A 17,500-nucleotide genomic window follows, 5' to 3' on the forward strand; every position below is an offset into this window, starting at 1 on the left:
TTCATTTATTCAAAGCGACTTACAGTTATTATTGTTTATGCAGGGTATTGGTTACAGTCCCTGGAGCAATGTGGGGTTAGGTGCCTTGCTCAATGGCACTTCAGCCATGGATGGAGATGTAGGGAGTGGTCAGGGGGGATTCGAACCAGCAACCCCTAGATTGAAAGACCAATTGTCTAACCACTAGGCCACGGCTGCCCACATAAATCTTGAGCCCTGCTTGACCTTGAGCCCTGCTTACTTTGTCAAAGACACTCATTGCAAGTAAAGGGCAGGGGCAAGGGTACTCAACAGCACCCAACTCCTTCGAAACCTTAAAGGTGCACTGTGTAATATTTTTAGTAGTTTATTTCCAGAATTCATGCTGCCCATTCACAAATGCCCATTTTTTCATGAATACTTGATGTTCAAAGCTTCCAAGCAAACAGATTGCAAGATTTTTGATGTATAGTACCCTTGACGTGGTTTTTAGTAGGCACACATTACAGACTAATAATTGATATGTTTAATTCAATTTGTAGAATTATTGTAGAATTATTTAAAAAAGCACTTCAAATGTAGAACTGAAGAATATGGCTGTCTTTTCGGGTTGGTTGTAGTCTGTCTAAAACGAGACAGGTCGAGATGTACAGACAGACCTAGACAGAGAGATTTACAGAGACAGAAATTGTGAGCGAGATTTTATCGCCAAAACTTTCATAACTCCTAATGCCTTATTGTAGGCTGTTAGAAACACAGAGAATAAGGCACAGTGGCATTTCATATAGCATCCCATCCTGACACACACACACACACACACACACACACACACACACACACACACACACACACACACACACACACACACACACAGAGTGTAGTTTAGTTTCAATTTTAATGGCATTGAATTTTGCTATAGGGAGAAAAGAGAGCAACATCAAGGTCTGCGACTGGTGTCTCAGTCCCTAACTGCCAGCAGTGTTGCCAGATTGGGCGGTTATCCGCCCAATTGGGCTACTTGGGATGGCCGTCTGCGGGTAAAAACGGGGAAAATTGGCCATTTGGCGTTTTTTGGGCAGGATTTGATCAGACACATCTGGCAACACTGACTGCCAGCTGACCTTGGCAAGACATATTGCAAATGACCAAGTGCAGGCCTGTCCGGGAGCATGTAGCCAGCCACTCTGATGTATCACAAAAGGCCCCCACTGAGGTCAGCCTCGCACTCATGCTGTTTTTCTCTATGTCTTTCTTGCCGCTCTCTTTTTTTGTCCCCATCTTTCTCTCTTCTCTCTCTCTCTGTCTCTGTCTCTCTCTCTCTCTCTCTCTCTCTCTCTCTCTCTCTCTCTTTCTTTCTCTTTCACTGTCCGCACTGTCTCTCTCTCTCTCTCTCTCTCTCTCTCTCTCTCTCTCTCTCTCTCTCTCTCTCTCTCTCTCTCTCACACTGTCCGCACATGTGTGTATGACAGGGGAATGAGAGAAACAGCAAGAGCTTCTGACTGAGGGGGAAGAACTGTGTGATTGTGGGTTTTAAAGAGACTGATTGGGAGACGGGGAGTTGCGTCGATGTGTTTGAAACACTCCGTAGTGATAACTGCTTAATCAACACGGGAGCAGACGGGCCCATTTATCCTGAGGCGAGAATGCTTTCCTAAAGTGCTCCAGCCCAGATGTCCCAGACGCCTGTCAGACACGACTGGGCCCAGGATGGGAATCTCATAGGGAACAAAACACTTCTTACAATAGTGTTATTTTTGTCTTTATTTTTTATCTTATTGATCGTTTTTTTTCTCTGTCTCTATCTCTCTCTCACTCAAACCCCCAGGCGATTAAAAAAACAGTATTAGAATATAGTAAGATATGAAGCTGCAGCTAGAGCGGAGTGCATTGGACACTTTCATATGCGTTTGATAGAAGAAGAATGAGAATGAGAGAAAGATTTCATCTAAAAGCGCCTTAGGTGAAAAAGACAAAAAGTGTAACATCTTTATTTGTTTCTGAAAGAAACTCAAAGACAGAAACAGGACAATTGTTAAAAAATATTTTTCCCCCTCTGGGATGTTGCCTACAGGGCCGCTGACAGATTTTGCCGGGACCAGAACACAGTCATCTGAAAGGGCCCCCCAGCCAATACATGCAATGTAATGTAAACACAATTTTCGGCCCCCTATCTCCCTAGGCCCGGGACAACTGACCCCTTTATTCCCCCCTATCGGCTTCCCTGGTTGCCTATACCACTGTGGCAGCATCATTTCCTTTTCTGACCACAAGAGCTTTGGGCAGTTGTGGAGGAGTGAAATTACATGCAAGAGTGAGCCCAGTACGGACCCATTTCAGGCCTTTGTGTTTCCTTTGACGTGTGGCCCCAGGACTTGTGCATGATGATGCAACATTGGCCATAATTCTTTGATTACATTCAGAGCAACATCTTCGACATAAACCACAGGAAACATTCTTTGTGAATTGATGTTTGCAACATCTTTTACAGTAAGGCCTGTGTAAAAATCCGGTTTCTCTAGATAGAATATGACATGAAAGAGACAATGTTTTTAGTGCAGAACTTTTGTCATGACTTTTTTTGAGTGCAGAACACAACGTTCTGCACTCTAAAGGTGTTGTTTTCATTACACATCCTGGTTATCACACATCTTGTTTGGGTGTTCTGGAAGAGGTGTGATAGACTGAAGTGAAGAAGCGAGAGAGAGACTATCACTTTTTTGGTCACCGGTACCTAACTCCTGTGACATCTTTTTGCCTTGGTCACATGTGATTTGAATAGCACCATTTCATTACAAATTAACTTGAATGTATGGCACAAAGCATGGTATAACAATTTTCAGTGCTATATAGACAATGCTATACATAGACTTGTGTTGCTACACGTACTCTAGGCGTGGTATGACCCTTATTGTCTGAAATCTAATTCCTTTGTCATAACTACCCCGATGTTACATTTTAGTCAATGAAAGCCAGACATACACTGTGCGATTTTGGGCCACGATCTGTCAGTTGCACAAACTTTTGGGAATCGGGTTGATTTGTTGCTCAATCGGAGGTCTCGCATCGTGTAGTGTACATGGGGTAAAGGCAAGAGATTTCACCTCACGACCAGCTTTCGATCTGCAATAGAAAATCAAGACTGAAAACCTGGTCACCCCTCATGAGTGAATCAGACAGTAGAATCAGTGCTATGACCCGATTTGCCACTACCCATGCACAAAAAGGCACAAATTGCCAGGGCAGCCTGATTTGCTCTTGACCACAATCTCGCTCTCACCCCAGGTGCCCCCGTTATCTTCCGTGTTTTTGTTATCTGCAGTTCCGGAAAACAAGCCTGTCATGTCGCAGTTTGAGGATTCGCCTCACATTCAACCCTCAGCTCGTATAGTGTGAGGACGTGAGTTGTGAGATGTGAACTTTTAAACCCTGCGATTCCCTAGCACAGTGTGAGCAGGAGCTGAATACCTGTGACTGAAAATACCGCACAGTGCATGCCTGGCTTAAGTCAGTGGGTGCATTCCAATATGCGGACTTCTGTCCTCCCTTGCTCACTTGCCTGCTTTTGACCTCACGAGGACATCATCGACGACAGAAAATTAATTAATATCTTTCATATCTTTTCAATTTTTGCTCAATATTGTTGTTTAGTCCACATGGACTTTGTCCTCACACAGTAATGCAAGCAATGCATGTCAATTATAGCATGCTGTGTGCATGCATGTAAGAGCCATCTAGAATGAATTATCTCCTTTTCACACCTTGATTTCATATAGTGTAGGTTGCACCTTCATTTTCATATTCATTTTCATCTTCACCTCTGCCTTTACAATGCGCCTACGCATGTGCGCACGCACACACACACACACACACACACACACACACACACACACACACACACACACACACACACACACACACACACACACACACACACACACACACACACACACACACACACACACACACACACACACACACACACACACACACACACACACACACACAGTATTGTAGTCATAGTATTGTACTGGCACATGCACCAATCTCCAGAGGAAAAGCTTCTACCCCTCGCATATGTCAGACATCCCTACTATCATGTTAATCACCACCATTAAATCCCTCTGCCTTTTCAATTACATTTCATTATATTCTCTAATAGTAATGATAGCAGCAAAAAAGTACTAATGGTTCCTTTATCAAGTACAGGATAACAGAACAGAAAGCAATATAGCCCAACTTCTAAATGGGGGGAACTTTCATCCGGAGTGGTGTAGCAAAGATATATGGCTGTCCCAAGGGGAGCGTTATTTTATTTTTTTCTCTCACCCTCTACTTACTGTGAAATTGCGAGAAGGGGGGTTATGTTCAATATGGAAACTTAATTTACCGTCTCAGCAGGAAGCTTGTCTCCAAATTATATTTTTTGTGAGGAGGACACCGCCGCACATCAAGCTAAATACTGGAGTGTGTTGTGTGGGTGTGTGTCTGTGTATCTTTCTGTCTGGCTGGCTGTCTGGCTGTCTGGCTGTCTTGCAGGTAAAGGCTAAAAGCTTGACTTCAACAAGGAAAGTAAGTGACACAAGAAATAGTTAGATGAAGAGACAGCAACTGAAAGACAGAACAGAAAAGACCGAGAGGAGATGGGAGTAGGGGGAAAAAATACAGTAGTATGCTGAGATTACCTACTCACACAACTGGCAGCTCGTAATCTCCTTTGTTTGCCCCCCCCCACACACACACACACACACACTCTCTCTCTCTCTCTATCTCTCTCTCTCTCTCTCTCTCTCTCTCTCTCTCTCTCTCTCTCTCTTCGCCAATTGCGGTGCATCTAGCCCACGGCACTTCCTGTACAGTTTGAAATGCGTGACACATGTCCCCTTCAATTTCGTCTTTAATCTACCAGGAAAACATTCCCAGGAGCCTGCGAGCCTCCATCCCCCGCTGCGTCCGGTGTCGAGGCGCCAAGTTCCCCTGAGGCATCGAGAAGGGGGGCTCCTCCATCTCCTCGTTTATACATCCGTTTATTATTATTTATCTCCTTTTAGGATGTCGGGTTCAGACTCTGTCTGCAATGACATACCTGGGAATAAGCCAGTGTAGTCGAATGCACAAGAGAGATGTGAAGCGGAAGGAGCTTTGGCTTTGGCTTTAATGGTTTCCTAGAAATGTTTTCTCCTTTATATAAATTATTATTATTATGGGATAGGCTTATGAAAGGAAAAACAGACTTGTTAGACTGGTAGGTGAGTCTTGTAATTTGAATAGGGCAAATGGGGCTTTCAGTTTGGTAGTGTTCTGAAGCATCATTAAAAGTTGTTGGGGTGAGAACTTCAAACGATTACGTTTTTTTTTCTTCTTTTTTTACATGTTTGCATGTAAGACAAAAAGAAGATAACATGAAAGCGGGTGTGATTCTTACACAGAATTGCAATTGAAGTGAACGTGGGGTTTCTTATTGCGTATCCCTGTGGCTATGATTCGACCACAGGTTCCTGCACCCCTGCTAAGCTGTGCTGGCGAGAGGCATTCATTAGGCTCCCCATTAACAAGAGTGTCAAACTGCCCTCGTACAACGGTTCAACCACCTCCCCTCATATCTGTCAGATCAGATGAGATGTGAAACTCTGAAAGTTAGTGTAGCGTGAACGTTTGACATACTGCTGCTACTGCTGCTACTGCTGCTGCTGCTGCTGCTGCTCTGACTTTGAGTTTTGAGTAAAAGGAGTATTATTCACCAACTGAGCAGTGCATGCAGAGTATTGGTTATTACTGTAGTTACCATAGCCATTGGCACACCATTTTGGTTTCCCCAGACCCCAATTATTGTGGTACGTACTACATTTTTAGGGGAATACATACTTTGTAATTTTACATACTGTACAGCAGGCCTACTGTACATAGTGAATTGGTACTGTACAACATTTGGAAATTGTTGGAGTTTGTTTTACAATATTGAAAGGGCCTATGCCAGACAGGTTTTTCTTTTCCGAAATCATCACTCAATATATCTTATCTGTTCAATATACAGTACATTTAGGAAAATGAATGTTTGTGCCAACAAAACGCGCAAGTTTAAGTTTAAGTTGTGCTCCTGTTCTCCTGTATGTACTCTAAAGGACTATGCAGATGAAAGATGACAGCATACACACCACTTTTTTCTATTTCTGGTTTGGAACCAAGTACTATATTTGTGAGTTTTAACAGTTATAACATTGGGTCAGGCTTTTCTATGTTGTTTATAAACACGGTTTCTGTCAGAGAGAGAGAGAGAGCGAGAGAGAGAGAGAGAGAGAGAGAGAGAGAGAGAGAGAGAGAGAGAGAGAGAGAGAGAGAGAGAGAGAGAGAGAGAGAGAGAGAGAGAGAGAGAGAGACCATAATGATGAGGTTAGCATTGGCCTCAGTGTTTGGCAGGGTCTTCAGCGTCCAGTTTACTCTGTTGCTATTTGTTAGGGCCTTTCTGTTTCTGTGGAATGCCCCCCAGATGATTTGGTTTCAAGCCCAGCCAAAGCTGTCAGCAGCCCTGATTACTCAGACACATTTTATCTCTCTTTCTCCAAGGATCATGGTGCACCATCTCTTTGTTTTTGTGACATTGCATGCTTTTGCAGTTTTTTTCCCCTCCTTTTTTCTTTTCTTAATTTGTGGAAGGATGCCACAGTAAAAGTTATAATTTTACCCTTACACTCTGACTCATTCCATGGATCTAGATTTCAAAGAGTCTAATTTGCTGCAGTTGCTATCTGAATTCTTTGTGGCAGCCAATAATGTAATTACTGCTTTGTTAATGTCACATTATTAATATTCAATTCAGTTCTTTATTTCAGACCCAGGGAGACACATATCACATAAAACACAGTAAAAAGAAGAAGAAAATAAAATATAACAAAACAAACCATAACAACAAAAAAACACAGATATTGCATAGCTCATTATCTCAAATACAGGCATGTTCGCCAGTGACTCCATAACCCTGAAAACAGAGCTACGTCCAGGGCTAGCCAAAACAGCAATTAGGTCATTATGTGATGCAGATATTCTACACATGAAGATGCTATCAAAATGCGCAGCACAGCTACAAGTAGGTACCCCAGCACTGACAAACATTTGACTTGTGCTAGACCTTCTTGGGATTCTCAGCAGTAGTAGAGATGTACAGAATGTTAATGTACAGAATTTGGATAACAGGATGCATTTCCTAAAACAATACCATAATGGCGTTTTTTCAATTAATGCATTAAATTATTACATCCTTTGCCACTTTTTGTATGTGTAGTCAAATCACATTATTTATTTGTGTATTTCACGGCTAGACATTTACTGGCTGTAAAGGTTCACTCTTTTCCAAATTGACTAACTAGTATGTTGGCCTAAAATAATAAATACATTAAAAAGGAGCATTGAGAAATGTAACATTTGTCCACTGTATCTGCGTACAAGGGAAACAATGGACATTTACCCTGAATGCTCACAGAGAATGAACCATCGTTCAGCTTTGGTAGTATTTAGCGTGTGTCAGTTCTCTGTAGTTAGAGGGAGTTTAAGAGAATTAAGCTTCCAGACAGTTAAACAAAAAGGATTCAATTGTTGTTCACAGTACGTATTGTATTTAAGTGCTGTGCAGCCATTTCCTAAGCATGTTACAGAGAACAAAGATGTAAAAATGATGGTATACTATACTGTAGTTTCTTTCAAAACATTAACAATGGAAAAAAATGTAGTGCATTCCAGGAAGTTATAAGTACATTATTGTCCACTGCACTGCTCAGGCTTTCGAGGTGCAGCACCTCCAAATGTAATTCTAGAATCTGCAGTGAAGAGAATTAGATTACCGCTCTATTGTTTTTCCAGCTACTACAGTGCACGTATACCTTATTACCATGTTGGGATGCAGCCTAAACCCCCATTTGTGCGGCTTTACAGGGATAACAGCTGGCCTTCCTTCTCTGTGTGTCCGTCCTGTTCATTATAGATCGGAGAGGAGGGCATTTCCTGCCCCAGACGGCGGAGTGGGGCGAGGCGTCTCCCAGAGCCTACTTCCTGACCATGGGCTTCAGGAGGAGTCAGGAGGGCAGCTTCCTGGACAAGCTGCTGAGCAGGAGGGCCCCAGAGCTCACAGGTACAGTACTGTGGGAGAAGACGGTGCTCATTGCTCAGCACTGCTGCTTTGAAATTGATAGACAAGAGACATAGAGGTAGACAGGGAGACAAACAGACAGACAGACAGGCAGGAGGGCCCCAGAGCTCACAGGTATAGTGGGAGGAGATAGATGGTGCTCAGCACTGCTGCTCTGAGATGGATAGAGAGACAGACAGACAGGCACATCAGTGGTGCATTTCTGGAAAGTGTAGTTGCTAACTATGTTGGCTACTTTGTTGGTTGCAATGGATTTTCCCATTGGCAACTACCGAAGTTGCTAACTGCCAACAACTACGCTTTCCAGAAATGCACCCCTGATGAGGGTAGAATGAGATGCTGCTCTCTATTGCTGCTCTGAGATGGATAGACAAGAGAAAGAGAGATAGACAGACAGACAAGAGAGTCAGACAGACAGACAGTCAGACGGGCACATCAGATGAGGGCAGAAGATGTTGCTCTGCATTACTGCTTTGAGATGGATAGAAAGACAGGCAAGGGGATAGACACATCTAAGAACAGGCAGACAGAACCAGATAGACATACAGACACACAGACAGATCTGAAGAAGGTATGAGAAGATGAGTTTTAGCATTGTTCTGAGATGGATAGCAAAGACAGACAGACAGGCAGTCGGGCAGGTAGGCAGACCGATAGACAGAGACACCATAGGAGGTTATGAGATTGTGACCAACATTGTTTTGCTCAGCAAAAGCAACCCATTGTACTCCAGACTGCTGCACCAGGGAAGGGTACAGAACACTAGCCAGTTATGGGTAAAATACATTATTTCAGTCACCAAGACTTCATCCACACAATAATGCTTTGCTCTTGAGTTAGTGGCAGGTCATTTTGACCGTTCATTTGTCAGTGCGTGGTTGATATCGACCCACATTTAGTCACTCACACAAATTTCTTTTTCATCCCTTGCCACACACCTCGAGGTGAAAAGACACAGACACATTGTTCAAGCAAAGTGGTCTACAGCAGACACAATGTGAAAATTCAGCGAAAAGATATTTTTGGAGGATGACAATAAAAAGCAGAGCAGAAGGCAATAAAGGCAGAGAGGACACAGGAGCTGTGAAACTGCTGTTGGTGTAGTCGTGCTCTCGCTGTATTGAAAGCCTTGCCCCTTAGCCCTCCACCGTACAAGCCAAGCTGTGAGACGCCCTCAATAACATTCCTCAGATGTTTTTTTTTTTGGTTGGTTGGTTGGTTGTCAACACATCGGATCAAGCATGAAACTCATCAGGAGTACTTTTCTCAACAACGTCGTTACTGACTGTTGTACGTTAGCAACTTACTTGGTTACAATGCAAATTCCCATTGGTAATCAAGTAAGTTGCTAACTGATTAGCAGCAATGCTTTCGAGAAACGGGGTCCAGCTGGTTTGTTTGCTTGTTTTTGTGCAATGATGACTTTGGCAAATGAGCTGATATGCGGATTGACTCAAGGTGTAGGGTGAGTTAACAGCCATAACAGTGTTAGGCTGCTGTGACAAGTGAATCCAACACAGAGCAAGTGAGAGGGTGCAAAGAGGCATTGCATTATTAGGGGTGCAGAAAGAAATCCATGGTGTCAGATGACTCATGGTGGGAGATGACGTCGTGCTCTGGGGGTGGTTTAGTCCATAGGACAGGGTGCTGTGTGTTTGCGTGTGCATGTGTGTATGTGTGTGTATGACAGATAGACAGACAGACAGACAGACAGACAGACAGACAGACAGACAGACAGACACACACACACACAGACACACACACAGACACACACAGACACACACAGACACACACACACACACAGACACACACACGCACACACACGCACACACAAATACAGCCAGACATACACACACACACAAACACAGCCAGACGTACACAGGGACACAGATAACAGTAGAGAATGGCTTTTTGAACAAAGACCAAAGGTGTCATATATTTACAAATAAATATGTCCAGTAATTTATTTTCTCGGCACAACATCAATAATGACTTTCACTGTGTGTGTGTGTGTGCGTGTGTGTGTGTGTGTGTGTGTGTGTGTGTGTGTGTGTGTGTGTGTGTGTGTGTGTGTGTGTGTGTGTGTGTGTGTGTGTGTGTGTGTGTGTGTGTGTGTGTGTGTGTGGGTGGGTCAGTGGGTGGGTGTTGGTGGGTCGCGCAATGGAGGGTGTTTTTAGAGCAAAGCAGGGCTCAGTTGATGTATTGATTGCAGTGGCATAAAACTTCTTAATTAACTCGTGTGTGTGTGTGTGTGTGTGTGTGTGTGTGTGTGTCTGTGTGTGTGTCTGTGTGTGTCTGTGTGTGTGTCTGTGTGTGTGTCTGTGTGTCTGTGTGAGTGTGTCTGTGTGAGTGTGTCTGTGTGAGTGTGTCTGTGTGAGTGTGTCTGTGTGAGTGTGTCTGTGTGAGTGTGTCTGTGTGAGTGTGTCTGTGTGTGTGTGTGTCTGTGTCTGTGTTTAAGGTGTGTGTGTGTCTGTGTGAGTGCACGTGTGTGTCTGTGTGTGTGTGTATGGTCTGTGTGTGTGTGTGGTGTGTGTGTGTGTGTGTGTGTGTATATGCCTGTGTCTGTGTCTGTGTCTGTGTATATATTGTGTGTGTCTGTGTGAGTGCATGTCTGTGTCTGTGTGTGTATATGTGTGTGGTCAGGGAAGATGTACTACCAGTGCGTGTGTGCGCGTGTGTGTGTGTGTGTGTGTGTGTGTGTGTGTGTGTGTGTGTGTGTGTGTGTGTGTGTGTGTGTGTGTGTGTGTGTGTGTGTGTGTGTGTGTGTGTGTGTGTGTGTGTGTGTGTGTGTGTGTGTCTGTGTGCGTGCATGCCTGCGTGTGTGTGTGTGTGTGTGTGTGTGTGTGTGTGTGTGTGTGGTCAGGGAAGATGTACTACCAGTGCTTCAGTGAGCTCCCTAAGTAGTGGGGGTCAGCGGCTCTCTCGCTTTTAGCTTTCAGCATGGATGACTGCGGATGGGGAGCAGTGTGTGTGTGTGTGTGTGTGTGTGTGTGTGTGTGTGTGTGTGTGTGTGTGTGTGTGTGTGTGCATGGCTTCTGTGTGTGTGTGTGTGTGTGTGTGTGTGTGTGTGTGTGTGTGTGTGTGTGTGTGTGTGTGTGTGCATGGCTTCTGTGTGTGTGTGTGTCTGTGTGTGTGTGTGTGTGTGTGTGTGTGTGTGTGTGTGTGTGTGTGTGTGTGTGTGTGTGTGTGTGTGTGTGTGTGTGTGTCTGTGTGTGTGTGTGTGTGTGTGTGTGTGTGTGAGTGAGGGAGAGAGGGATAGAGCGGGAGAGAGAGACTCTGTGTGTGTGTGTGTGTGTGTGTGTGTGTGTGTGTGTGTGTGTGTGTGTGTGTGTGTGTGTGTGTGTGTGTGTGTGTGCGCGTGCATGCGTGCGTGCGTGAGCGTGTGTGCACGTGCACTGGTGGCCAGTGGGTTGAAAATCAATGCGTGGTGTGTGATGTATCAAAGGCTGGGGCACCGCATGAGGTCTTTAGGGTGATCAATCATGAGGCTGGCAGGCTGGTGGCAGATCTTACCTCTGTCATGCAGGGGATGCCATTGCTGAGTATGCATGCGGCAGGACAGGAGGGGGCTGTGCACGTGTGTGTGTGTGTGCGTATGTGTTTGTGTGTGTTTGTGTGTGTGTATGTATGTGTATGAGTTTGTATAGCTTTACATTATTGTGCGGAGGTGTGTGTTTGTGCGTGCGTGCAACTGTATGTGCGCGTTTGTACATGTGCAGCGCCCGGATGGGCAGCGGCCAGAGAACACTTGTATGCATGTGTATGAGTTTGTATAGCTTTTTCATTATTGTGCGCAGGTGTGTGTTTGTGTGTGTGCACATGTGCGTGCATGCATGTATGCGTGCAATTGTATGTGCGCGTTTGTACATGCGCAGCGCCCAGATGGGCAGCGGCCAGAGAACACTTGTACAGTGTATTCTTAAACGCAATTTCGTTGTCAAACTTGTTTGTCAATGACAAATAAAAGCTCTTGATTCTCGGGGTGTGTGTGAGTGCATGTGTATGTGTGTGCGTGCGTACGTGTGTTTTTTTGTGTGTCCATGCATGTGGGTGTGTGCATGAGTGTGTATGTACGTGTATGAGTGTTTGTGTGTGTGTTTGTGTGTGCATTGGTGCGTGCTTGGGGGTGTGTATTTTGTCTTACCCGTTGCCAGTGAGGATTGAGCATATTGAGTGCTGGCCTGAAGGTTTGGCATGAAGCGTAGGTAGGTGCCACTACCGAGACGGCCTCATGAAGATGAATGGGCGTAATGCCTGTTACATTTCAATTCACAAACAATTGGTAATTAAGTGATATGCTTCTGCATGTACGTAGCAGAAGAGTAATCAATTCATCAATCATCCTTACCGTCCTGTGGAGCCGACGGTGTTTCTCGCTGAAAAAAAAAAAAAAAAAAAAGCACAGGCTGCCATAAGACATTTCCATTTGAATATATTATATACACTGCAAATTAAGGATGTTCCTTAAAGACACAGTCCACCTCATTTCAAGAAATTGCTCATATGTAGTTAAGTCCCAGTATGATAATACATAGGATTTATTGTCTTTGTGTTTGCATTGCCTAGTTTAAGAGTATAGCGAAATTATCTTAAAGACACAGCCTCAAAGATGTATGGTAGATATATGGCTGCCTTACTTTGAGCAATTTCTTATACTACAATATCCAGTATGAGTATACTCTATATGCTACAGCCACACAAATTGTGATTGTGTTACGAATTTATATTTGAAATCATGCACAAGTCTCTCTCTCTCTATCGTGCATTAGAAGCTGCTGCATAGCCTATTATAGGCCTATTTGATTTTGAGTTTGATCACGGAGGAAGCTACATGCTCTTCTTCACCTCTCCGCGTGACTTAAAGCCAGATTGCCGGCAGTGGGAAGACCAGACATCCCAAGTCTGCATGAAGTTCAATAAGTCTCCCTGATAGTGGCTTCCCGATGACCACGAGTCAGATAAAATACTGCTGATGTTAGACTATGCAAGTTAGCGATTTTTGTTTTCAATTGGCAATGCGAGCAGAGAACGATAATGACTCGTGCGGCATGAGTGGAATAGGCTTAAATAGATTGCGCGAGCACACTTCGTATGCCCTGCAAAAGTAAGAGAAATAGTTAGGCACGTTATGTTAGGCAGGCAGGGGTATGCAGACTGGACGATATAAAGGACACGCACATACAAATATGTAAACTCTAATGCTGTTTTGTTTGTCGGGGATGTCGAGGCTCGATAAGCATGACCTGAAAAGAGTTTTTGGAACTTAGGAAGGCACTGCAGACGCATGGAAATGCTGTCGACTTCCTTAGCTCTTTTAGCGTTGCTCTCGACGAGAACAAGTTTCAAATCTCAACAGTTTAAAACTCCTCAGCGAACGCTCATCCATTGATTCTTTTCAAAACTAGGCTACAGTCGCCGTGCCTCTGTTACTTTAGACAGGCCAACTTTCCCCCTGCTGGCGCGCGCTCCCGCGGTGACTGATATAAATAAATTCACAAATCCGACCTTCATGATTTGCTTGCGAACTGCCTACTCATATGGTTAAACAGCAAATATAGCAAACATTACAAAAAAAGATCAGACAACGAACGCCGGGCTAAGACAGCCTAAGTGAAAAGGAGAATAGTGGAAGCTCGAGGAAGTTTAGAATGACAGTATCAGAGGAGGATTGGCGCGACTGTCATTACCTACTGCAGAAACACATGTCTTCGTCATGGACAAGAGGGTTGTTGAACATGTTTCAAAATGAACACTTCCCTCAACGTTGGCTATTTTTGCTCTTTCTCTGGGAATGTTTTAGGACCTAAACTCAACTTAAATGGACTCACTCAGCTACTAGGCTACAGAACTACTGACTGAGTCACGCCATGCACTGGCTGCCAGCAGAGACAAGCGAGGCATCACAGCGTGAGCGCGCAATCACCTATGAAGTTCAAGACACTTAGGCCTATATTACAATTACAAATAACAAATTAATTATAAATAATTATATTTTTAATGTCCATTCGTCCATGGCTTGTAAATTTCGTCTCGTCTTAGTCTCCTTGACGAAAATATTTTTTTATTTTCGTCATATTTTGATTTGCTTGAGGCAATTTTTAGTGCGTCATCGTCTCGTCATCGTCAAGGGAAAAAGGGGCGTTGACGAAATATTTTCGTCATCGTCGTGGTTGACGAAATTAACACTGCATGGCTCTCTTTAAATTGAAAAAAAATATGAGGTGGGTAGGTGGGTGGGCGGCTGTATGAATGTTTGTCAAAGTCAAGGACATGTAACACAGTGGGCTGTTTTTCCTAGTAATGTGTGTGTGTGTGTGTGTGTGTGTGTGTGTGTGTGTGTGTGTGTGTGTGTGTGTGTGTGTGTGTGTGTGTGTGTGTGTGTGTGTGTGTGTGTGTGTGTGTGTGTGTGTGTGTGTGTGTTTCTGTGGCGGGGTGGTGTTTTTTTGTGTGGGCTGTGGCAGTAGGCTGTTTTTAGATTCGTCCTAGCATCTCTATAAACCACCGCGACTTTGACGTCACAGACCGTTAACGCCCCTTTTTGGCGGAAAAGGATTCCCCCAAAACTGTCAGTTCACTTCGCGTCTGTTAGAAGATGGCATACTCACTATTTTTGCCGGCCGAGGACCGTGTACAGTATTTCAAGAAAATAAAGGATCCCGGATTACTGAAATGTCCCTTTGAAATCAAAGAAAACTGGCTTAATGACCCAAAGCAGTGGCCAAATATGAGGGTATGTCCGTCGGTCGGTCGGTCTGTCTGTTTGTCTGTCTGTTGGTCTGTCTGAAACGCTTTCTTAAAATTGTAATTCCCTCCTTTGTCCACAAGGCGGCAGTGCATAGGCGGACGCATCTTTGTCCGCCTGCCGGACTTGTTCCCAGTAGTGTGTGTGTGTATCTGTTGTTTTGTTTGTGTCGGTTTCCCATGTTGATCTATGGCACAATGTATGGTGTCTCAAGAGCAAAGCAGGCTTCAGTTGATGTATTGATTACAGTGTTGTGGTGTAGTGTGCGTCCGTGTGCGTCTTGGTGGGGTTGTTTTTACCAGGAGGAGCAATGCACCGTATTTTCAAAGAGCTAGTGAATAAGGACGTTCAATAAGCATACACAACACTATGTGCTTTGGATGAAGGAGCATCTGAACTACGTTTCAATGTTCCTCCAGCACCCGATGTCCACTTAGTTTTTAAATGGAAAATATTATGACGTTGGTGGGTGGGCGGCAGTATGAATGTTCAAGGACATGGAACGCAGTGTTTTTCCCAGCAATGTGTGTGTGTGTCTGTGTGTGTGTGCGTGCGTGCGTGCGTGCATTTGTTTTATTTGTGTGGGGATGTGGTCCCACGTTGATCTATGGCACAATGTACTGGCTAAATGTATGGTGTCTTCAGAGTAAAGCAGGCCTCAGTTGATGTATTGATTACAGTAGCATAAAACTTCTTAAAGGTGTAAGGAATCATATTTTTTTCAAATACTTACCACCACCATCAAATTTTAAGTATTCATTATGACTGGGAAAATTGCATTTTTCATACATGAAAAGGGGGAGCTTCTCCATGGCCGCTATTTTGAATGTCAAGAAATAGTCATTTTTAGCTGCAAAAATTGCTGTACTTGTGTCATACTAGTAAATATTGGTTTACCTAGTGAATAGTCACGAAAAGATCATATTTAATTTGGCTATAAGCAGCCCAGTTTCAATGAGCAGGATAGTTGCAGTAACTACGCTGGCCACATCCTACACAGTGCACCTTGAAATATCACTTGTGTACTGTATGTCTATCTGTATAATGCATGTGTGCGTCCATATGCGTGTGCGTCTTGGAGATGTTGGAGTGGCGTGTATGCGCTGTGAAATAGAAAAGGAAAAAGTGACATGTTTCATGTGTTTTTTTTCTGTTTGTGTGCTTGTTGAAAAGGACTGAGAGCTCCCTTCTCTCCGCCGCAAATGGAAGATGCAAAGAAGACCTGCGAGCACCTCGGACGGAGGATTCTGCCCGTTCTGGATGTTATTAAGTGCACCAAACTCGCAGTGGGTATATTTTACACAAACACAACACACACAGCAGCGGTGGCCAGCGCAGACAGCCTGGCGGTGAGAGAGCGGCGGTCGGGCGGACAGCTCGGCAGTGAGCGGTCTCCACGGAGGTGTGCACAGCTGATCATCCAGACGAGACGTGATGAGATGAGAGCAGCACTCTGGGCATCGCCAAAGTACTCCGTCTCGTCTCGTCGTCCTGGAAAACAGGAAGTGGTTGCCCCAGTGGCCGCCTGTGCTATTTATCTATTACTGTCGGCCGGTCGGTCTGTCTGTCGCTAAGTCTTTGACACAGTGTTTAGGATGTGTGTGTGTGTGTGTGTCTGTGTTTGTGTGTGTGTGTGTGTGTGTGTGTGTGTGTGTGTGTGTGTGTGTGTGTGTGTGTGTGTGTGTGTGTGTGTGTGTGTGTGTGTGTGTGTCTGTGTTTGTGTGTGTGGTGTTTGTTTTTGTCTGTTGGTCTGTCAGTCATTCTGTCTGTCTGTCTGTCTCCAAGTATTCAATAGTGTTTGGTCTTTCTGTGGAGTCTGTGTGTGTGTGTGTGTGTGTGTGTGTGTGTGTGTGTGTGTGTGTGTGTGTGTGTGTGTGTGTGTGTGTGTGTGTGTGTGTGTGTGTGTGTGTGTGTGTGTGTGTGTGTGCGGTGTTTGTTTGTTTATGTCTGTTGATCTGTCAGTCATTCTGTCTGTCTGTCTCCAAGTATTCAATAGTGTTTGGTCTTTCTGTGGAGTGTGTGTGTGTGTGTGTGTGTGTGTGTGTGTGTGTGTGTGTGTGTGTGTGTGTGTGTGTGTGTGTGTGTGTCTTTGTCTGTCCGTTTGCCATTCTGTCGCTTTGTCTGTCTGTATCTAAAGTATTTGACACTGTGTTTGGTCTATCTGTAGACTGTGTGGAAAAACATCAACAAGAATGTCTACTCTTTTTGTAAATCCCTGGATGTTTCTGATGTCCCCCTGTGCGGGACAGGTGTACAGTACAGCAGAAGCCCTAGAGATGCTGATGTTGTTGGGGGTGGGGGTGGGGTGGGGGAGGGGGTGTTGTTATTCAAACATAACAGAGCTGGAGGAACAACAACTGTTGTGCGTCAGTCAGTCATTTATGTGCGCGTTAGGCCACTTCACTCAGCTCCGCGCTACTCTGGAGCTTCAGGCGCCGTCATCGTCACCACTGTCTCAACCCTCGTCCTTGCTGCTCAGGAAGCGATGCGTTGCCGCTTACTAAAAGCCAGCCGACAGCACCCGACGCTCGAAATGACGAGCACTGACAAAAGATCACAGCTCAGCATTTCCCCGCTTTTATTGTTGTTGTTGTTTGTGTTTTGTGTTGATTTGTTGTGGCCGTCTTTCCTTTGAACACGCT

General features: G+C 44.5%; 1 protein-coding gene across 1 annotated transcript in view; it reads left to right on the forward strand.

The window, feature by feature from the left end:
• Positions 1–17,500, forward strand: part of LOC134451396 (spermatogenesis-associated protein 16-like) — an 87,854-nt gene that overhangs the window by 36,222 nt on the left and 34,132 nt on the right. Inside the window, exons 7-8 of the mRNA XM_063201833.1 lie at positions 7,952–8,098; positions 16,032–16,144. Coding sequence (XP_063057903.1) covers positions 7,952–8,098; positions 16,032–16,144 — 260 coding nt within the window. The remainder of the gene's footprint in view (positions 1–7,951; positions 8,099–16,031; positions 16,145–17,500) is intronic.

The sequence above is a fragment of the Engraulis encrasicolus genome, chromosome 6, assembly GCF_034702125.1.
Source record: "Engraulis encrasicolus isolate BLACKSEA-1 chromosome 6, IST_EnEncr_1.0, whole genome shotgun sequence".
Lineage (NCBI taxonomy): Eukaryota > Metazoa > Chordata > Actinopteri > Clupeiformes > Engraulidae > Engraulis > Engraulis encrasicolus.